Source organism: Sander vitreus, chromosome 13 (assembly GCF_031162955.1).
Source record: "Sander vitreus isolate 19-12246 chromosome 13, sanVit1, whole genome shotgun sequence".
Taxonomy (NCBI): Eukaryota; Metazoa; Chordata; class Actinopteri; order Perciformes; family Percidae; genus Sander; species Sander vitreus.
In genome coordinates this window covers 16,318,009-16,341,231 of record NC_135867.1, presented here as the reverse complement: position 1 = coordinate 16,341,231, position 23,223 = coordinate 16,318,009, and the positions used below count along the sequence as shown (strand labels likewise).

General features: G+C 38.7%; 1 protein-coding gene across 1 annotated transcript; it reads right to left on the bottom strand.

Annotated features, from left to right (window-relative positions):
- Positions 1-1,037: 1,037 nt before the first annotated feature.
- On the bottom strand, positions 1,038-21,842 carry nectin1a (nectin cell adhesion molecule 1a). Its single transcript, XM_078265980.1, has 10 exons — positions 21,451-21,842; positions 8,571-8,683; positions 7,261-7,519; positions 5,054-5,171; positions 4,621-4,802; positions 4,408-4,525; positions 4,021-4,172; positions 3,770-3,902; positions 3,613-3,676; positions 1,038-2,006 (listed from the first exon to the last, which is right to left on the bottom strand). The coding sequence occupies exons 1-10, from the start codon at positions 21,500-21,502 to the stop codon at positions 1,683-1,685; spliced, it is 1,515 nt and encodes a 504-aa protein (XP_078122106.1). The 5' UTR covers positions 21,503-21,842; the 3' UTR covers positions 1,038-1,682.
- Positions 21,843-23,223: the final 1,381 nt, after the last annotated feature.

Genomic DNA, 23,223 nt, shown 5'->3' with positions numbered 1-23,223 from the left:
AAAATATTTATTATAGGCTTTTTAAAGTTTGTTGAAGCTCCCATAATGACTTTTACTCATTAATAAATAGTAGCCAAACATAAAACCTTTTTATTATAGTGTTTTTCTATGTAAGCTGCACTACTTTAGATCCTCTTGAGCATCAAATGTATATGAAATAGTTATTTTTAAATTGCAACTCACTAGTTTGTTTCTTAAACATGTAATCTGTAACCACTAGAAGCAACTATGAACAGTAAACAGAGAAGTAAACAGGATGGTGCAGGCTGCATTGCAGAGAGGGAAGTTCACCTCGGGCCATGTACATTGATGATTAAAAAAATCAATGAAAGATCACTGTAGTGGACTGTGTGATGTGATGCCATAACTAGGTCAGGGCGTAACAGATTATGTTTAATAGGATTAGTGTTCTGAATACAAAATAATGGTAACTATAGTACTGAATAATTAGTGGAACAAGACTATGAGTCTCCAGACAGCTCTGTGAAGCTGTAGACACAGCAGTGCTTTGAGCTCAATGCTAACGTTAGCATGCTAACATGCTCGCAATGACGATTAGCATACTTTAGATATTTAGCATGTATAATGTTTACCATATTCACCATTTTAGTTTAGTGTGTTAGCATGCAAACATTTGCCTATTAGCACAATATTAATTAAAACCTTTCATAGTAATCTATCAAATAGTTAAGATATTTCAATCCGGACCAAAATGGTGGACCAACCATCCATCGAGCCCTGCTGGCATGAAATCACACCAGATTAGAAATGCCTCTAATGAAATGACCAACAGAAATGCTCTAAAACATTATTAAGAAAAAAGTGTAAGTAGACTTTTAAATGTTAGTGAATATTACATAGAGAACATTCCAATGCCAGCCCTGAGAAAGATAATAGCTATACTATACTATATTCAGAGTAAAGAAAGAGAAGAAGAGTTTGTATGGTTTTGTGGTTTTCAATCACTGTTGATACAAGTTTACATGATCAATTTTTATTTAAATGCTAAAAATTGAAGGCTCATCCAACAACCAGTGTCAATGAATACTATAATCCACAGATACCACAAAGAAAAACATAAATTTCATATACCAACAAAATTGTTCAGTAAATAAAAATGTTTTTAAGATTTTTTCTTTGCAAGAAAAACATGAACAATACAAAATACCAGCACATTAAATAAGAACAGGAGGTAAAACCAAAAGGTGAGGTCTGCTGTTTCTCAGTAAAGGGATTGTCAGTGAGTATGATGCAGGATAAAGAGAGTGGGCATTAGAGATAAAATAGGAAATTATAATCTTTCTTTCTTTTTTTTTTTCTTTTTTTACAAAATGATACCATAGAGGATAAAGTAAGGGGTCAACCACATTGGACATTAAGAGATAATCCAATGAAATGTAATACATCTATGCATGAAATAATCTTAAACTTGACATTCCTCTATTCTAAACACTTAAAACATGGTTCAACAGTCTTCCCTTTTCAAATAATAGATAACACAATAAAAGAGAAAATGTTTCAAAACTGGACTTAATTCCAAGTCCAACAATAAAAGCTGCATTGTTCTTTGACCTTGAGTGCTGTCCACAGTGATGCAAGGTTAACCACATTTTCCCAGCCTTCTCTTAGGAAAGGTTAGAGTTTATATCGGGTCATTTCATCATTTTTGACGAAGTGTCGGTTCAGACGTACTGCTCTTTGGGAAAAGTATACGCCACCACTCCCGGGGGAGGAGAAGCCAGGCCTGGTACTGAGGGGTACTTAAAGATGGCCGTGGCGTGTGAAGGAGGAAGAGGAGGAGAGGAGGTGTTTTTTGGCGTGTTGGTGCCGCTGCTGCTGGTTGCAGTGGTTGGTTGTGAGGAGTTGTAGGGGTGTTGGGGCAGAAATGAGAGAGGAGGCTTGATGGGAGGGGAGTAGGGCTCTGGGTAGTCCTCTTTGTTGCAGGCCAGTCTGTAGCTTACATAATCCGCTGTGTTTGGAAGCTCTTCATAAAACCGCCCTGGGTGCTGTGGAGAAATGAGAGACACATTAAAGATGTATCAAAATTAGAAACAATGCACATACTCCCTACCAGATATACTGATCGTGCACACTGTGTAGTATATACTTAAAGGGGTGATAGAATGCAAAATGACTACCTTGTCATAGTTGAATAACGACAGTTTGGAGGGTAAATAGGACATACATAGAAACTCAAAATCACATTGACACCTCTTTCCGCTGCAAATCTCAAAATTTGAAACTGCCTCTGCAAACGGGCGAATCTCAACAAAGCTAACAGTTGACGACAACTCCTCAACTCCTACCTTATTTGGCTCTACCTTCTATCTTTGTAACGCCCCAAAAGTTACATAGGCTACACCACTGACCTGAGGTCAGCTTAGTCTTCTGAATCTAGGTCGCGCAGATCTCAGAAATTGTATACATTGTTCGTCTGCTTTTTAATTACTAAATTCACTTCTGAGACTTTTTTATGCGAGAAATCAAATAGGTCGAGGTCAAATATGGGCCGTTTTACGAAAATTGATGGCTAATTGCAAATTTTGTCCGACTGTGTGTCGGAGTTCAGAGGCCGGTGCTGCCAAGGGTTGCTGCCTCGCCGCCTGGCCTGTCCTCCTTCACAGACCCCGGCCTGCTGTGAGGTAGATGGAGCTCCGTCACGGCCGACAGCCCGTGGCGCTCTATACACGCGCAAAGTCACCGTTTCTGGATTACTGGACTACCAAATGCCGAGGCCCTGATGGAGTTCCAGGGCCTGCAGCTCGCTGCTCTCCCTCCTCTCTCCTGCTAAATGGCCGGTGTGTGTGAGTGAGAGCGCGGTAAGCGAGCTTGTTACGCCCGCAATCTCTTACCACAGGTTCCAGTTAATCTTACAATGGATATGTGTGTTGAGTTATTTAAAACAAACGATCGGGGAAATAAACGCCTCTTGTCCGCGAGTGAGCTGGATGGAGCTTATCAATGAGAGTTGGCTAGCCTCCTCCTAACGGGACCTCTGAAATTCACAAAAATGCATTAAATTGAAATCGGAAAAGTGTTACCTAAGCTTTGTAAGACCTTAGGGTAGCTGTGATATACATGCCGTGATGAAATTCTAAGTGTAAATATATTATAGTTATGCCGGCATCTGATTCTATCACCCCTTTAAGGGTACCCTGTGAAGTTACTGACCTCCTAGTAGTGCTAGTATGGACTGTCTCTGTTCCCTTAAAGGTCAGCACTGTTCAGATGGTTTGGAACTGGCCAACACGGCAAGTTCACATTCATGCAAAGCACTCCCTGAGCAAATCCTCTGATCACACAGATTCCTCTAAAATGAAGTGATTTTAGCAAACATTTTGCAGTTATAAATGCTGTTATGACCGAGCCTTTACATACATTCTTATACATAACAAAGTACAGAGCTTCCAATACGTTCCACATAAAGAACAGTGTAACGATAGCTAGAGAGTACAGTGCATATATTCTAACATCTATATCTAAATCACAGCTGATCTCTAGTACGAGCTGCATAGAATCTCGCTGCAAATGCCGTGTTCATGCACAAAATCTCCACTTAAGCCCACTGGCAATTCTTTGAACATGTGATTACAAACACAACACAAAGGTTACCTGGATATCATCTGCTGGTCTTTTCCTTAATGGCTGGGACAGTTTTCTAGATGGAGAGTCATTTCTGATCAAAGAGTATAAAAGTTAGACGATTAGGATGGTAATAGAGGATACAAAGCATGTTGGGACAATAGAGGGCTAATGACTGTATACGTACGAGGAGTCGCCTTTTCTACTTCTTATTTTGAGCACCAGGACTGTGACGGTAATGCCCATGAGCACTCCAGCAGCCAGTAATAAGGCGACTACGCTGATGACATCACCCGTTGCTATCTGCGGTAGAGGCTTTTCTACAGAAAAAACACACAAACATCAATAAAAAATTAAACAGACACATTCCTTGTTCACAGTAGCTTTGGGGTACAGTAAGTGTCAAATCAAATTACCCCAGACTCCAGGTAAATGTACCTGTAATGCTGACCTCCACAGAGCCCGATCGTGTCCCGATGCTGTTGGTTGCATCACACACATAGGTGCCTTGCAGGTCATACGTGACCGGCCCTTTAAGGGTAAGGACGTTCTCTCGGATCTCAGCATTGCTTGGTAAGGAGCCATTATTCCTGCAAAAAATACAGAACGGACAAAATCAAAGGAAAGCAGATGGTGTGTTGTTTGGCTTACGTGTACGTTTGTTGGCAGTAGAAAAGAAAAGTAAAGTAGATATTTGCATGAAGAATGAGCAAACAAATGTTGCTGGAAGGGATAGACCACAACCTCCTTGATACATTGTAATAAGGTGATCTCATTTTGAATAGTAAATTTGAGTGAAACACAAACAAACAGAGTTGTACTCACAGCCTCCACTGATACAGAGAGACGGCCGGGTTGGCATCAGCTTGGCAGGTCAGCTGGACATTCTCTCGGTTCAGGTACCAGTTTCCATCAAACCCATCCACCGAAACGTCTGGCTCATCTGGCACAAAAACAAACACAAACAAATAACAGAAAATGAGCTTGTAATAGTGTTAATATTTTACTTGTATAGGTATGAGCTTGAAAAAGACTTACACTGAATATCGAGGGTGACGCTGTCAGTGAAGACCTCCTCGTTGTAGGTGGTGACGCAGGTGAGCGTCTCCTTGTGTGTTTCTCTGCTGGGCACCAAAACGTAGTCACTCTGGACAGTGAACGTACCGTCTGAGTTCCTGTACTCCCGGGTGGTCACTTCTCCCGGCACCCTCGTCTCCCACCTACTCAGATCAACGTGGAATCAGGGTCATGACACAGAGATACATCAATGTAGGCTGACTTGTAGTTAAGTGGGAGTTAAACAACTAAGGCAAACAAGGTCAGTGCACATGCTGTAGTAAAACTTTAAAAAGGGAGGGTAAAAAGAGAGAAAACACCTGTCTTCCTCTAAAGCACATATATATACACTCACACACATACACACACACACACACACACACACACACACACACACACACAGACACACACACACCTGATAGTACTGGGTGGTTTTCCATTGGCAGAGATGCAGGTGGCCACCGGTGTTTTCACATTGGATGAACGAGCCACCAGCGTCGGCGCGGACAGAGTCATCTGAGTTGTTGGGCGAACTGAGTGAGTGAAAATAAACACAAGCATTGAGTTAATCTAGCATTAGCATGTTTTAAAGCATGATAATATTGTATAATGTTTCATTTACGGCAGCCTATTCAAAGGGCGGACAGGTAAAAGCTATAACTTGACTCTACAGAAAATATGAACAGCAGTCACCTCATTAACAACTTCTTGTTGAAGTTAATTCTTGACCTTGGAAACAGTAGTTTGAAAAAAAGTCCTAAACAATTTCCTCAAAACAGAACATTGCTAAATCAATTTGTGTACACTCAGTAGGCAATTTAAGTGGGGATGCCATCCTCCTTGTTAGCAAAATTACCAAGATGCATGCCCACTATGTACAATATGTATGGTCTCCATACAGTTCTCTCAATCAAAACACACTTTTTGATTATGTACATATGTGCAGTTGTATGGGATCATAGGAGTTGTTGTCTTCACAACCACAATTGCCGATGGAAATGTATCTGTTTACAGACTAGTTAAGGTATTAAAGTTGTTTTCACGTTACATTTAGTAACGTCTATTAATGTTATGTCATTCTAATGAAATTGCTGCAGTGTTTCCCACATAACTTCATTACTTAGATTCTATTTGGGGTGGTAGCTGACAGGTTAGCAAGCAAGCAAGCAAGCTAATATTAGCCAGCTAAAACCCCAATATCACAATTTATACCATGGTCTATACCATGTGTGATGTAGGACACATACTAAAGGACTTCTGGTGAAACTGACTGTTTACTGTTCTAAATTAATGTGCTACATTAAAACAAAAAGGAAATGTGAATCTGTTAATTTGAACATTGTGTGCAGCTTCAGTGCCTCGTCCTCTGAATACCACAGGATGGCACTAACACACACGCTGTAAGAAGTAAGTTATTATGCCCCTCTGCTCTGAACTGACTTTGTGTCACAGCGAATAACATTATGTCACATCCCGTTCGCAGTTCAGGTCGCTACTTAAGGCTGAGGCCGACAGTAACGTTACACATCGCAGATAAAATTGTTCGTAAAAGTTGTTGTGTTCTTGTTGTTCAACTTACTGTAAGGTTATTTTTACTGATTGCCAACTGTACACAATGTTATTGACTTTGGATCTTGCTAGCATAGCGTTAGCTTTCTGGCTCGGTTCTACGAGCTGAGCGGACTATTAATATCTCCCGTTGCTAAGGGAGGAAAGTCGTATCTAAGGTCCTTCCTATTTCCTGGAGGACTGAACAACGTTTGCATTGCAGAAGAACCTTAAAGGATGGGAATGATTGTTCCAGGTATTAGTCCAACCCTTATGCGTAACCAGGGAAACAGAGTTATTGTTTGGAAAAACTTTAGATTTCGATTGTAAAACAAATTAAAATATAAACTTATGTTTTAAAAATATGTTATTTAGCAAGTGACCATGGTATAAGCGGGTTAATGCCCTTCGAGGTGTCCATTGTCAGGTATTAATGAACTTCGGCAGGGGTCGGCCGGTTCACGCCTCGCCGTCGTCCATTAATACCTGACAATGGACACCTTGTCGGACATTACCCTTACATATTTTACATGTCGGTGTTATCTTTCAGATTTTTCTGCACCGGGGGAAAGGGGTTGTTGTACCCCCTGTCGCTGGGAGACTTAATTCACCAGTGGGGGTGAGGGTTGAACATTGATGGAAACATTTAAGATAATATACAAATAAACAAAATACATAACATATGTGTAGTCATTGTTATACATTTTAATGCAGAAATATTACGTATTATATATTTCTCTGACTAAGGGTTTGTGCAAGTTAGAATCTATGGCCCCGACCACGGCTCTGAAATACAGTAGCAGTAGCCTAACTGGGCTGTGTATTTATAAATGCATGGCGCTGTCCGTGGTGCTGAAGTAGCAGACAGATTTGCAATTGCAACTTCCTGTCCTTCTGTCAGTTTCGTCTTGGAGCTTTATATTCTCTTAACTATATAGTTAGGTGGGTGGTTTACTTAGCTTATCATAGAGACTGGAAACAAGGGGAAACTGCTGAGGTTTATATGCCTTTACATTTAACATCTCCATCATATGTATTTCACTTGAGCATAAGATCATCACCAATCTGCCTTACCGTAGACAGTGAGGTTTACAGTGTTTTCTCGGTTCCCTGCAGGGAACGTGGTGTATTCACAGATGTAGGTGAACTCGTCAGAAAGGCGGAGCGAGGAGAAAGTGATCGTGGTGTCTTCCAGAGTCGGAGTCCGCCGCCTCACTGCTGCATTCTTGAAGGTGACACGGTCTCTGTAGGGCGGGGCCACAGACACACCCAGGGAAGGATTTGCGATTGCCACGTTCTGCTTAGTGCCATTCACCAGTTTCTGCCATGTTACCTTGAGAAAGAAGGATGGATTAAAATCGAAGACGTAAATGATGAGGGGAAGTGTAAAAGAGCTCTCATATGAACCACCAAGAGCTCTGATATGAACCATAAATAGTTATAGTTATATTAGTCATGTAATTTTGAGTAGGCAATGATTTTAGCCAACTAAGAGGCATATTGCATATTTATATTTGTCATTATTTATGAAAAGCAAACCACAAGTTTGGCAGCCAGTGGTTTATGTTATTTCATTATGGGATTCATTATTGTTAAGTGGTAATGCAGTTCAGAGCAGGGACTTTTCTTAATTGTAATGCCTTACTGAAATGAAAATGACTTCCTGGATGAATTTGGAAATTGTAACCAGTAATTAATAATATAGTTAATTGGGTTATACAGGCAAAACTGCTGGAATGGTCCCTTAAATTGATTTCGAAAAGAAAAGAAAAACATATTGTTGTAAAATATCTGTTCACATATTCAAATCTAAAATGTTAGCATTTTATTTTGTATGTGTACTCTAAATTAGCAAGAATCTACAGAGCATGTGAAATCTAGCCTCTGATTTTCTTTCTATGACACGTCTAGTGTTTTTTAATGTGGCCTCCTTTCACAGAGACTGGCTAATAACAAGGTTTTGTAGATAAGCAGAACATGTTTACATGCACTGAAGTAAACTGGTCACTGTCGAATATTTGAATCAGATTTCTCACCTACCATATGCTTGAACCAAAACTGGCTGATTCTAACTGTATTAATGACGTTGCTGCAACCTGAATAGTTTCTATGGCCGATTGGGGGCAAATGAACATTGTAATCGCAACATTGACATACCATAAAGTTTTAAGTTGATATGGCAAAAGTTGTTGGTAAACCAAGTGTCCACCTGATGAATGTAAGTTTAATATTCACTAGATCTGTTTTTGGTCTCTAACAACTCTGAAGGGAAATATCTGTCTCTTTTGCTGCCAAATGTGTCCTGGGTATGAATGATATTATTTGTATTTTATGTTTCAATCTGATTACACGTGGGTGTAATCCACAGGTGAACGAGTGAATACCTGTGAGATTTTGACAGGTGGAGAGCTGTTGACGAACCGACAACGGAGATCCACCTTTGAGCCAACATACCCCCACTTCCCATCATCCATTTCCACAGTCTGGCCATTCTTTCCTGGATGAGAAACACAAGAGGTAAAGACATAAACACACTTTCACTCGTGCACACACAAATACACACAACTTGGCAGCATCAGACTGACATGGTCTTAGTGGTTCACTGTCAGCAGCTCAGCTGTCAAAGGTAATCCATTTCAGCAGCGTGAGAGGTGAGCTGAGGTCAAAGGTTGTGAATTAGAGTGAGGTATAAATAAGCACAATTTGTTTGATTACTGTTTCCACTGACTTTTTGATCCCCTTCAACAACTCCACAGCATGTAAACCGGTTCACTATGTGAGTCACGTGTGTTTACTTGTGTTTGTCAGATAATTTTAAATGACATCCTGTTTAATCAGGTCAGTTCATAAAGAATAAATGTATGTTATTCATGGATGAGGAACAATGATGGTACACTGAACAAAACAGCTCAGAACAATGGCTGCTCTCATTCTCATACAGACATGGTTACACAGTATATGCACACACACACACACACACACACACACACACACACACACACACACACACACACACAGAAACCTCTGTCTTACCATCGGTATTTCTTTATCATTACTAACTTTTTTATGAAGAAATCATTTATTTAGTTTTTATTGTTAATCCATTTAAAATCCCCTCTTCCTCTTCACATTCCAGCAGCTTAATAGTAGGTCTACATATAATATAATAAATACAGATAATAAAAGTTGCTCAAGAGATGGAAATGCATCCAGACATGCCAACCGCTGCCAATTTACTTGTCATGAGAAGAATAACTTTGCCTTAAAGTTCTAAAGATATACTGTAAATTATCTCACCATAAAGTATCTCACCATATGTATTTGAAATGTAATTACTTTGTGTGTTTCTTTCCTTTATAGGAGAAAAAACAACACTTAACCTCTTTCATCAAAATTTAGCTTGAAACGTTTACTTGAAACAGGCTGTTTCACAAAAGCAACATTTATAAATCCAGGATAACTGATAAAGTGAGGCTTGACCTGGTCTAATCTGTGCATCCTGGCTTGGTGCGTTTCACGACGGTCAAGCCAGGCTGAGGAGGAGCGACTAGGTCAAGCCAGGCTGATGTAATTTGGATAGATGCGCGTCCACGGCTTTCCTTAACAGACCGCGAGGTCGATCACAGATTTACTGATGCTACAATGGAGAGAGGCCGAGTTTCCTTCTTTACATATTACATGCTTTGCTCCCTCGTATGTGTATATATATATATATATATATATATATATAAACATAGAAAAGAAAGACACTGAAGAAATTGGACTCTAAAATCTAGAAACTATAACGATAATTCAGTGATAAATTACATGCACACTATAAACATGAATGTAACAGAGTATATTAATCAGTTATTTCCCCCCAGCAAACTATAAGGTCAAAAACCACTGGGGTGTCCTGTCCCTGTTGTTACCTGAATGTACAGTAGCCTACAACACTATATAGTTACTGATCCAGTGAACTAAGTCTATAATTTGGGAGGACTGTACAATTAGGATATGTTCTTAAAATTGTAAAATCCTCCCAAATTATAGTCCCAGTTTACTGGACAACACAAATTGTGTGCTAAGAATGCCAAATACAATGCACATGGAAGAGGAACAAGCATGATCCTTTATTGTTAAAGGTACATTGTGTAAGAATTTCTTCCATCTAGCGGTGAAATTGTATATGACAACCAACTGAATATTACTTTCTAGCCCTTCCTCCTACGGTTAGCGCTCTCCATGTTTACACGCAGCTGTTCTAGCCACTCCAATATTAACTTTGGTCTTGTTGCTTTGCCTGTCGCATTGTCGTTTTAATTCTCTTTTTCTCTTCCTTGGCGAGTAATCTCAATGAATTAAAAGTATTGACCGTTGGCAGAAAAGGCAATCGGACTGATCAGTCTCCACTACTGAATACGTCTCCATAACAGCAGGTGGCACTATTCTGTATTGTCGGCCAAAAAATGAAAACCGGTAGCTGATTGGACAAACGCGTCACGTGGGTCTGGCTTCTCCTGAATTTCAAAGCCAGACCATCATGGCGGCTCGTTCGGAATACGATCTCGTATTTTACGATAATAGTTCACCAAAACGTGTTTCTAAAAACATTTTAAGCGAGAAATAGGCCATGCAGTTGTTGAATCTGTCTTCATTTCAGATTCACAAATGTCAGTTTAAAAGATTTTCATCAGATTTTGAGAGGCGTTTGTCACGCTCATCCCACTTGTCATTTCCGGTAATTGGTTATTGAGTCCGTCAGCTCACTGGCCGATTCAACAAGTCAAATCGGCCCAAATGAACGCAGACAAGTAATCTCCCCCTTGCATTCGTCACGGTGCCAATAGGTGTAAGAGGGTGAAATGCGGAGGTATGTCCCCCTTTGGCTAATGTATTTTAAAGATGGAGGTGCTACATGGCTGCTGTCATTCGAGCGAGTCGCTCGTATGTATTCTGAATGATTCTGAATGTCAGATTCTACGCTTACGAGAATACTTTGATTAGTTAGTGGAAGTAATTACACATGAATGAGTACATATTTGTGAAAGTACAAAGGGGTTTTTGCTAAGAATCAACTCAAAAAATTACACAATGTAGGTTTAAAGAATACAAAAAAATGAATTAACTAAAATAATTTAAGGTGCATTGGTCCACTTTAGAAACACACATGTACAACATTTTATGTATTGCCCTTAGTAACAGACTTAATTTAAAACACATTGCGACTTCATTAGTCTTTTCTAATTATCTCAACAATTGCCGTAATATATTCATCAAACTTCTAACAACAATATGAACAGCAGTTTTCATACAGCAATATAACAGTAACGATGACTGTCACATGAATAATTATAAAAAAAATAATGGTCACAACTTTAAATAATAACAGTACTTAACTGAACAGCAACATGCACCTATTGAATTTAATGCAGGCTGATAATAATAAGGCAAAAACCGAGTCAAGGCTAAATTGAGTCAGGATAACTGGGAAATCCCAGCTTAATCCGCTATCTAGGTTTTGTGAAATAGCCCGGTAAATACAGACTCATAATAACAAAACAAAATCTTTGCAACATATAATCAACATATACATTGATTTCCTAAATGATGATCATGTCATATTTTTTACCTCCCAAGATCTATTTGGCTTCCTCTTTTAAAAAAAGACAATAATGTCACCCCAAAGTAAGCAACTTATCTCACAACAGGAAATGAAAGACACTGGGTCGCAAATATAGAGTAGGCTAATGTAAGTGTGTGTGTGTGTGTGTGTGTGTGTGTGTGTGTGTGTGTGTGTGTGTGTGTGTGTGTGTGTGTGTGTTGGTCACTCTATAAATGTCATTATGGAAACAGCAATTTCTGACATTACTGTAAAGCAAGTCCTACTCTAGCTGGTTATTTTTAACTTTCTCAAACATGTAATGCCACAAACCAGATGACTGGAAATTTTACTACGTGAATACAATGCTGAATTAGACATTGTGAATGTAACCCATACCCAGGGGTGATTTCCATGTTTGAAGTATTGTATTTTTTTAAAGATATAAACGAGGGGCCATTGTTCATGGTTCATTATGTAATCCAATATTTCCATGTTATTAATGGATGAATATTGATCATTCCATCAGTTTTCTAGTCTAGTATCTATCACAGAGGCTAACAATCAAAAACACCCCAGGGTAACAGCGCAGACATCAAAACTAAAGCTGTTCATCTCTCTGACAAGGTCCTCTTGTTAACCCGGAAGTAATGCTTTAACCCATTCACAGTATTTTGGTATCCTACAGTAATATTTCTGTCAGAGCTGTGTAAGAGCTTCATTAATAGCACATAAATACTTTATTTATACAACCTAAGAATAAGTAACTTTTTTTTTTACATACCAATGTTTTTTGTGGTGAGGTTTGTTGATCTTAATGTGCACAGACTGAAATCAAGCAGGGTTCAGTGCTACTTTTGTTCTGACATGTTATCATATTTTTTCATGTTTTCCTGTAGTTAAGTATAAACTGTAATACATTATTTTCCTTGTTCTCTTTTCCAACTGGACACAATATTTGAAGTAGGCTAAAAGTTACATGCAGTGTATAGTTGAACAGTTTTGAGACTGCACTCTTAAATGCCCCAAAACAATATTACGTTTAAGTTAAGAACTGCCAGCTGGCGGGTTGCATTTTGGGTAATGTAGGCAGCAGGTTTTGAAAAGGAGGAATGTGTGAAATAAAAGTGTGTCTCTTCTGCTGCATCAATTTTTTTCCTTCTTTTTTTTTAATTGTCCATCCTGAGTCCAACGATGTTATAGAAGTGCAATGCTAAATCGTTGGTGTACTATGATGCTCAAATGATACATTTTGTTGTTTAATTTGGATGACTTGTAAAAATCCCTGACAACACCATCACTTTATGTATTTCTGAATGACAGACTAAAAACCTTCAACAATGAGCTGTGCGAGAACAGAAAGCCAATCAGCTCTGAAATACAGAGAATAATCAAGGTCTTTGCAAATCTCACGAACAGTTGGATTCATGTACTTATAAATTACAATGAATTAAAAGTATTGACCGTTGGCAGAAAAGGTAGTCGGACTGATCAGTCTCCCCGAGTTGGTCAAAAAAGTGCCTCGGAACACACCCAAGTGACGCCGACTCGAGCTTAAGTTCTGCACGTGCGCAATACGTAATACGTCTCCATAACAGCAGGTGGCACTATTCTGTATTATCGGCCAAAAAATGAAAACCGGTAGCTGATTGGACAAATGCGTCACGTGGGTCTGGCTTCTCCCGAATTTCAAAGCCAGACCGTCATGGCGGCTCGTTCGGAATACGATCTCGTATTTTACGATAATAGTTCACCGAAACGTGTTTCTGAAAACATTTTAAGCGAGAAATAGGCCATGCAGTTGTTGAATCTGTCTTCATTTCAGATTCACAAAGGTCAGTTTAAAAGATTTTCATCAGATTTTGAGAGGCGTTTGTCACGCTCATCCCACTCGTCATTTCCGGTAATTGGTTATTGAGTCCGTCTGCTCACTGGCCGATTCAACAAGTCAAATCGGCCCAAATGAACGCAGACAGCTCCTCCGACTGACGACGGCTCCTCCGACTGACGACGGCACGGAACACACCGAACAGACTCGGGTCACCAAGCTCACCAGACTGTCCGACAGCTGATAGTCGGGTTGGTGTGTCAGCACCTTTAAAGTTTAGTTAATTAATTAGTTAGTTAACAGTAAACAGAACGCTATAAACAATACTGTTTATTCTGCTGAGCTTGAATGTCTATATTGAATGCGATAGGTTTGCTCTGCTGCCACCTAAGACTTGCTTGAAATAATATGTTGATGAGTTCACTAGTTTCATAGGTTACATTGAGCTATAAAACCGGCATCTCATTCATAACCACAATAATTCAAATTCAACTGAACTGAATTGTGAGATTTAGTTAAAATTGATTTATGAAACAAAAGATTTACAAATTCCCAGAACAAAAGGCATAGCATGTTAGTGTGCTTATCTAGTTTCCCATCACCTAAATGATGAAAACACGATTAGAATATAATGATTAGAGTGTATTAATTCCCTACTTTATTAGATTTGTTTTGGCTCGTCTCATAATATAAATCTGCAGAAAAAGCATTTAATATGCAAACATGTATTTGGTAAATGGTTCATTTGTGCATGTTCTATGCATGCAAACACGCACGCAAAATCATCTGCTAACAATCAACAAAAATATGACCAACATCATCACATGATGTCAAATACAAACCTGAGTCACATTTTTTGGTTATATTAATAAGTGTAATAGTTTTGTATTAGAGAAGGAGTTCACTGTGCCTCACATGCCCACTTTTTAAACCATTGTGTGTGTTTGTGTGGGTCATTGGGAGGGAAGATGGCCAGCAGTGGGAGTAGATTACAGCATTTAGGATATTAAAGTGCATCTGTACCACAGTACATTTGCTGCTGTACATGAGGCTCACAATTATAAAAATGTTTTTGCGGAAGTATTTTATAGATTAAGTTCTAACAAATTTGTTTATGCAGGTTTTTAAACCTCCATACCTCTATACCCTCTATACCCCTATAAGAAAGACATTCAGTGGTTTAACGTTTTTCCACCAGTAATAATGTTGTCAAGATAAACATTTAAAATGTGTTTTTCTAAAATGTATCAAATGCTTCATAGAAGTATCTTGTTTATGTCTGATTCTGACTATGCCATAGTACTACAACAATATTTCATGATTCATGGTAAACTGAGAATTTTATTTAAGAGATTTGCTGTTTCGCGTATGTTTCTGTGATAATTTGTAGCAGAAATGTATGATGACATCTATTCAAGGAATAGTTTTCTTCCCCAGCATTTTGGGAAAGACGCTGAAAAGACTGATACCACTCTCACGTCAGTAGGATACATTTGTATTTAGAGCCAGCATCTGTTAGCTTAGCTTAGCATAAATACTGGAAACAGGTCGCCTGGCTCTTTCCAACATTAACAATATTTACATATTTTCATCTCATCCATTTTCTGTCCATAATCAATGTGGAAAAACATAAAAGTTTTTTTTTTTTTATCGCTTTGGTACTATTATCACATTTTACAAAAGCGATAAAAAAAACTGTCAAATGTATCAAAATACTTTTACTTGTGTCTAAACCCTATCCTTTACACAAACACACACACACACACACACACACACACACACACACACACACACTAAGAGTCCCCCCTGAGTTCTGTTGCTGAGCTGATTAGGGGCTTTAGGTTAGGGCAGAATAGACAGACAGCCTACCTTTCTGACACAAACAACCCCATCCCCACCCTACTACTACTACTAGTACACACACACACACACACACACACACACACACACACACACACACACACACACAGACACACTTTCATATCTTGTTGGTCCCACATCTCTTTCACCTTCCTCTTTTCTGCTGTGTCTATTCCAAGTCCATTCACATTCTTCTATTGTTTAGACAATAGGAAATTATCTCACCAGCCCACTGGCAAGAGACGACCATGGGAACGTAACAAAACAATAGCGATATTGTTTCACACTTGAATGAGAAACATGCAAAAACAGCAAGAGCATCATAGCGTGGTGTTGGGTTTTTTTTTCACATCCTGAGTGGATATCCTCCATCATTCTCATTATGTGACGAGCCATTTGTAACCTTTTCTCGTATTGTGTGAGAGTTCAACAGAGGGACAGTGAAAGGTTTTGCTGTAGGCTTTTTGGTAAAGGGTTTGCAGATTTGGGCAAACACCAATAAAAAATAAAATATATGATACTTTTTTACCTTTATTTAAACAGTAAAGCCTCAATGTGATTACAAAAAGAGTGCTGGTCACTCTGATACAAGATTTCACCCTAGAAACTAAATGGCACTAACAACTCAAGATCTGTTATCATCACATTCAACTGCAAACTACATCTACGTTTAGCAACAAGAAAGGCCACCGATACTAAATAACTAGTCTGGATCATTGGAAGTACATTTTCAGGATAATTGCCTGAAATTTTTCCGCTCTCTGTGTGTTGCTGTTCTCAAACTCTGTTCACTACGGGAAACAACAACACATGCTGCTTCATGCTGAATATGGCAAGTTTTGAAGACAATTTGGATGGTGCAACAAGGCAGGCCTGCTTGGTTCTTTCTGGGAATAATTGTAAAGATTTACAAAGACGATGTTTACAGCATTTACTCTCTAACTAGGACTTTTTGGACCGATTGGTTGGGATTGCTATGGACGAAGTATACACGGCGATACACTGGTATGAGCAAATTACGTTTAACCATGTATCCAGCTAATTCAAATAGCATGGGTTACTGTATTGTGTGAACAGTTAACTTTGTTTAATATTTTATGTGGTGTTTTCTTTTGCGGGGTACAAATGTCCCACTATAAAAAGTTCCTTCCCGAGACCATTTTGCAGAACCACCGTCGCTGCGTCCGGAGCTGAAGATGATAATGATTGGTTTGAAAAAATGCAAACAACCCAGAGCGTTTATTTCTCCTATCGCAGAATGTACACTGTAACAAATGTCCCCGTTAAATTACAGTAAAGATCTGGCAGCTAAATTTACCTGCTCTTTACTATAATTTGACAGTGTGCCTACTGTAATTTATAACTACAGTTTATTACTGCAGGAAAAATGTTATGGTACTCTGTATAAATAAGCTTTACCGTAAAAAACTGGCAGCTACATTTACCTGCTCTTTACTGTAATTCTACGGTGTACCTACTGTAAATTATAATGACAGTTTATTGCTGTATAAATGGAAAGTTTTACGGTAAGATGATGTCATCTGTTTGTGTTATTTCAGTGTTCCTATCTCCATTATCAACGTATTACTATAAAATGCATTTTAAAAGTACTATTCAATGTGATCTTCACAGTATAACAAGGCTAAAGCTTACGATTTAAAATTTGTACAACGCTCTCAAAAATGCTTAATATAAAAATGACTTCAAGAAATGGCCTTTGGCTGCATTAGACATTTATTCAAGCCAATTAACAATCAAACACAACTCATACATATAAAGATAATAACATTTGGAAAAAATCCATTAAAACATTACTCAGGCTTATATTGCCATATTAAAATACATTTGTTAAAAAAACACATTAAGATAAAACATTTAATTTAATAGAACAAATCAACAACTGGCCTGGAACTGCACAATTTGACTGAACAGAACTTAACTGAAGAATATGAACATCTTGTGTGGCGATGGGTTGTCGACTACACGAATCCCCACTCAATGTCCAAGAAGTTTTTGATGAGGGTTGCCACATGGGGATTCACACTAGCTGCCTTTTTATGGACCAGCCTCCCATCCTCTTTGACACCACCTTCCCCTGGGTTACCTTTGTTTAACTCTCGGGGTTGATTCCAAGGAAGCGCATAGAATGTAATAACAGAGAAAGATTGTAAGATATCAGGTTTGGTGGGTTAGGGTTATTTGCACTTAATACAGAACCACATCATATTCACTAAATAAACATTCAACAATGTTTTCTTATGAAAATGACCTCTGTGTCGTAATCATGAGAAAATTATATAACTTGTAGATATAATTTTAGAATAATAAGCAACTAAATATAATTACAAAAGACGAGTTGTTAACATTATGACAGTATTTGAGTTGTTTACTTCAAATTAATTGTGAACCATTAGGAGACATTGGTGTTTTTGAAGCAATGGATAACTTTGCAAGCAGTGTTAAGCAGACAGATTTTTAGGACTTTGGTTTTACTAAACTACAAATATAAAATACCAACAACAATGCTATCCTTAAATTATTTTATATTATTTTAACAGTATTTGCATATAAAATAAATATAATAAAAATAATGTTCTGACATCAAATGATAATGCCATATACATTAACCAAATGTACCAATGCATCCCAATTTGTCACAACAAGGATGAAATAAAAGCAAATTAAACAACTGGTTCGATACTGGTAACACAGTTTAGCTAGCCTGCTGAATTTGATAAGAACACAATTACCTTGTTAAATTACCTTTAGCAGCAGGATGGCAGAGGATGTGCGATGTGTATGTGAGCAAAGGATGTGCACCATCAACCTCTGTGCTGACCCAGCAGAGTCCCTCACAATCAGGGCAAAATTTGTCTCATTTCTCTCTTTCTCTTCTTATTTTTTGTACTTCTTTGTATTAAATCTCTAGTGTAACATTATATTTTTCCGATTACTCTCGCCATGAAGTGGTGGGGACTTGATGCCAATGCCAAATGATTTTAAAAGAGTTGTGGGCGTACTCAACCTGGCTACTGAAAAAGAAAAACATACTGTAGTATACCGTTAAATTGTACAGCAGCTTGCTGTTAATATTTTGTTCCTCAAATGCCTCAACATTTACAGTATTCCACTGTATTTAGGAAGAACGGCAAATTACTGTAAGAAAAATCTTGTATTTTTACAGTAATTTGTTACAGTATCTGTGGTGTAGCCAGACCTTACTCCACAGCACTGTGGAGATAGGTCTGGCATTGCGAGATTACAAAAAAAATGACCTCATGCGACAGACGAGAAAATGAAAAAACACAGAGAGAGAAAGATTAACTGTTTAATCTTAAAGCCATCAAATCTGTGATTGATCGGGGATTACACACTGGGTTTGTGTCTTTGGCCTTGTGACTTACAAAGTAGGGAAACCTGAAGCACAGTAAAGGCCAACTGACACACAGGCACACAAAAACATACACAATGCTTGGATTAAAACCTCACTGTTGCATAATTATGTGCAGTCTGAAAGTGACATAGGTTTAACTGGTACACCACTACCTGTGACTAGGCTGTTATTTTCCATAGCAGCTATTTTTTGTTGTTGCTCTAAACCAATATATTGCAGTGTGAACGCAAAGAACAGCTTTATCAACAACGGAAACTGACTCTTGCCCAAATTATGTGTGCTGCTCTCAATTTGTTTGCCTGATTGAAATGGAGAAAAACACTTCTTCTCCCTTCATTTTTGGCTAAATCAATTATAATCTCTCATTGTTTGTGATTGGGATCTGTGTGCACATGCATGGATATGTGTGTGCATGTTTGTGTGGATGTGTAATCTCTGTGGCACTGTAGGAACGTGGAGTGTGCAGTTGGCTGGTGTTCAGCGGGCAGCTCACAGGATTATGATGACTGTTGCTGCTGCGTCTGTGTTTTGGGACATGAGAGGAGAATGAAAACCTAAGAGAGAGAGAGGAGATAGCGAGAAATATAGAATATCTCAACTGATTGAGAGACAATAAAGGGGAAAAAAAGACTTTAAATTGGCCGACTTTGGAGAGGGAGGTGGAGAATGAAGAGACAAACAAAAGAGGAAATGGACAGAAGGTCTGAGTGCTTGTACTGGATTATTTCTGTGGGGTAGTGTCTGTGTGTTCCAGCTGCAGACAGTGGATTATGCAAAAATTCATGAGGATGCCTGTCTGTCAGTCTCAGCCTGTGTGTCTTTTTGTAGTGGAGGACTGCAAACTTACATGTGAAAACATACCAATGATTGCCTGTCACAGCACTCGCATCAACCTACTGGGGCACCCAACAGATTCTGACACACTGAGTCTGAAGTGTTCTGAGTCTGCACCAGCCAGTATAAGACACACACACACTGCAGCAACAGTCAGCAGGCTAGGACTTGGCAGCTATCATGTTGTTATACCCTTCCTGCTCCCTGTGCAGCTCTAATCCACTGCTCTGTCCTTCAACATGACAATCCCACACATGGCGTGGCCTCAGACTCACACAAGTAAAAACACATACACACATGCATACGCACACCAGCAAATTACAGCTCAACTATAGCACATGAGGGGTTTACCACTAACTTAGTGAAAAAAGCAATCACAGCAGCTAAACACATCCATATGCTGCCACAATGACTTTTGTCATTATATATATATATATATATATATATATATATATATATATATATATATATATATATATATACACATACCATCACCCCCCTTTTATTACTAGTCTACTGCTAGCTATATGGCCCAGGCTTAGTGTGGTTACACAGCTGCAACTATTACAATGAGGCAAGAGTTGGTCCATTCATTCATTCACTCATTCATTCATTTATTTATTCATTAATTTGCGCCCGCACACACACAAACACGCACATGCACGCACACACACACACACACACACACACACACACACACACACACACACACACACACACACACACAACACTGTATGATGTGGGGATGCATCTGCAGGGACGGCCACATCTCAGTGTGATCACCCCCAGTGCACCTGCCAGGCGAGTTTAGTTGACAACTGTATGACTGACTGAAATATGCAAGAGCTTGTTGAAATGGTCTGATTTGACTTCTGCACTGATCAGGAGTAAATGACTAAATGATAAACGTAATTTATTTGCAGAGAATAAATCAGATAATACTGTCAGAGCTGCACTGATGAAAGTTAAAATGAAAATAAATAAATCTATAGCCTACAGTATATAAAGAAATAACTTAATTTTAACAATCACAAGCAGGCACCCCTTACATTGAGTTGATAAATTGTAACTAATGGCTTATACAATAGTTGGGAAATTGAGAAAATAGTATTATTACTGATACTTCACAGATTAGTCGTAAGAACTCTGGTATAACAAGAAAACTCTTAGTAACATCACAACTTGGCAGCCCAAACTTTGTTCATATTAATGGTTTATAGATCTATAAAACAATAGTAAATGTTTTATTAATAATTAATTAATCAATTAAAACACATGAACCCTTTATCAAGAGTGACTACTAGCTTTTAATTTTACTACCTATAGCCTATACTATACTGGGTGATGATAAGTCTTTAAATGAGCACTTACATGATATGTAACAATAATGTAAAATAGACAAGACACTTTTAACACTGTATATTCATATAAATACAAAATTATTTATCAAAATAAAAGCATAAATTAAAAACATGTTTTAAACGGCCAAGCTCATAACAATACAGGATACGGTTATGAAGCAACCACCAATTTAAAATACAACAATTATGTTTTATAGCCTAACTATGATGATTTTCTACTCTAAATGTATCCGTGTTCCTCTAGACTACTTTTCGACTCCTCGCTGTGTCTGTACCTCCTTCTTTGTGATTGGTAGGCTATAGATTAGATACAGAGAAAGCATGTATTTTAGCAGGACTCGCATCACCAGTGTCACATCACTAATATTTATTTAACAGGTGTGCTGAGAAACGCAGAGCAGCCTACCTGGAATAAGACAAGTTGTTATCAGGAATATCCAAAGTCCAGTGCTGTCCATGCCCAAACCACCGTTGCCAGCTTCTCGCTGTGGTTAAATTCTCAGGGTGCACTTGTTTTACGCCTCCTGCCTCCCAGGCTGAACACACGGCGGGCTCAGCTTCAGGTCTGTTTGTCAGGGTCCAGTCAGGTTTCCATGTATGCGACAAACACACTCCTCTAATTCACAAAACAAAGATTTGTCAAACTTAATTCCGCACCCTGTGGCACTTTTTCTTTCTCCCACTACAATTCCAACTTCCCTGTGGGAGGTAGCAGAGCTGGTTCAGTCTCTGTCCGGCTGAGGCTTGGCGGGGATAAAGCAGCTTAACGCGTGGGCAGATTATTTCCGAGATAGTCTACCCCCAGTCCCGACCGGCAACTTTCTGTCACTGTGTGAGTGCTGAGCTGAGTGAGCAAGCCGCCGGGCAGCTAGTGCTCATTTAGTTAAAAAAAAAAAAAAGAAAAAAAAAAAAAGCCGTAGTCAGGCTATTTTAAATCAGCAGATTCAATAGATGCAATTAGGGGCCCAGACAGGGACGTAGGCCTACATGATACAGGAATTAGCTCCCAGGGGCTCTAGCCCCCCCACCCGTTTAAGGGATCTCAAAGATAACACACCGTTATGTTTACATAGCACAGTGTATTCACATATATAGGCTAAGCCTGAAATCAAAATAATACCATGTTGAATAAGCGATAGTGAGAGTTTGAATGGCACGTGTAAGACCATAGCCTACTAATGGCACAAAGGTGAGTTTTGTTATATATTTCATTAATTATTAATTCGAGAGCACAATAAAGTGGCTATGTCACTTTCAGTTTGTGTTGATTCTAGCGGCCGCTTTGGACAAAACCGGTAGTGTATTTACCACACCTGCTGAATAGACATATAGCTGCGAGGGCCTATATAAAGAAATCTACCTTTTACCTGGCTGGATACTCAAACACAGGCTTTTCCGATGTTACGCCGAAATCTGTGATCTATCACAGTGTGTGTCTGTGAGATGCTGTAGAGCTGGTCTACCTGCCGTAAATCATTTTCTGAACTTACCAGACTGTTGTAACTGTTCTATTATTTGCCTTTACCCACTTAGTCATTATATCCACATTACTGATGATTATTTATCAAAAATCTCATTGTGTAAACATTTTGTGAAAGCACCAATAGTCAACACTACAATATCGTTGCGGTATCAATATCGAGGTATTTGGTCAAAAATATTGTGATATTTGATTTTCTCCATATCGCCCAGCCCTAATGGACTCTTCAGAAGAGGTCATTATCTTCACTCGATTTCCTGCCAGCGAAAGTCGCCGGACGACACCAGTTTCTGAACATAGCCATACTGAGAAATACAGAGAGAGTTTTGTGGAGCTGATAGTCTTTAAGTGGCTATATGTAATTTTAGTTTGTGATGATTCCAGCAGCCCCTTAAGTGGTAGTGTTTTTACCACACCTGCTGTTGTAAAGGTTTTATCTTTACAATGCTGTATTACCCACTGTATTTCTTAGTTAGCGTTACCGGGAGATCATATAGTTGTGATGAATGTTTTTGCTTTGACAGAAAATCCTTAATTTACAATAAGAGAATACGTTACAGATGCATCATTGCATTTCAAGTGTTGCATACGGTAACTAAGCCTGGATGTATCGTGAGCTAAACCGGGCAACGTTTCACTGTCACTGTGTCACGAGCCAAAGCATTAAGAGTTTGTTGTAGCAACCAACGTAATAATAAC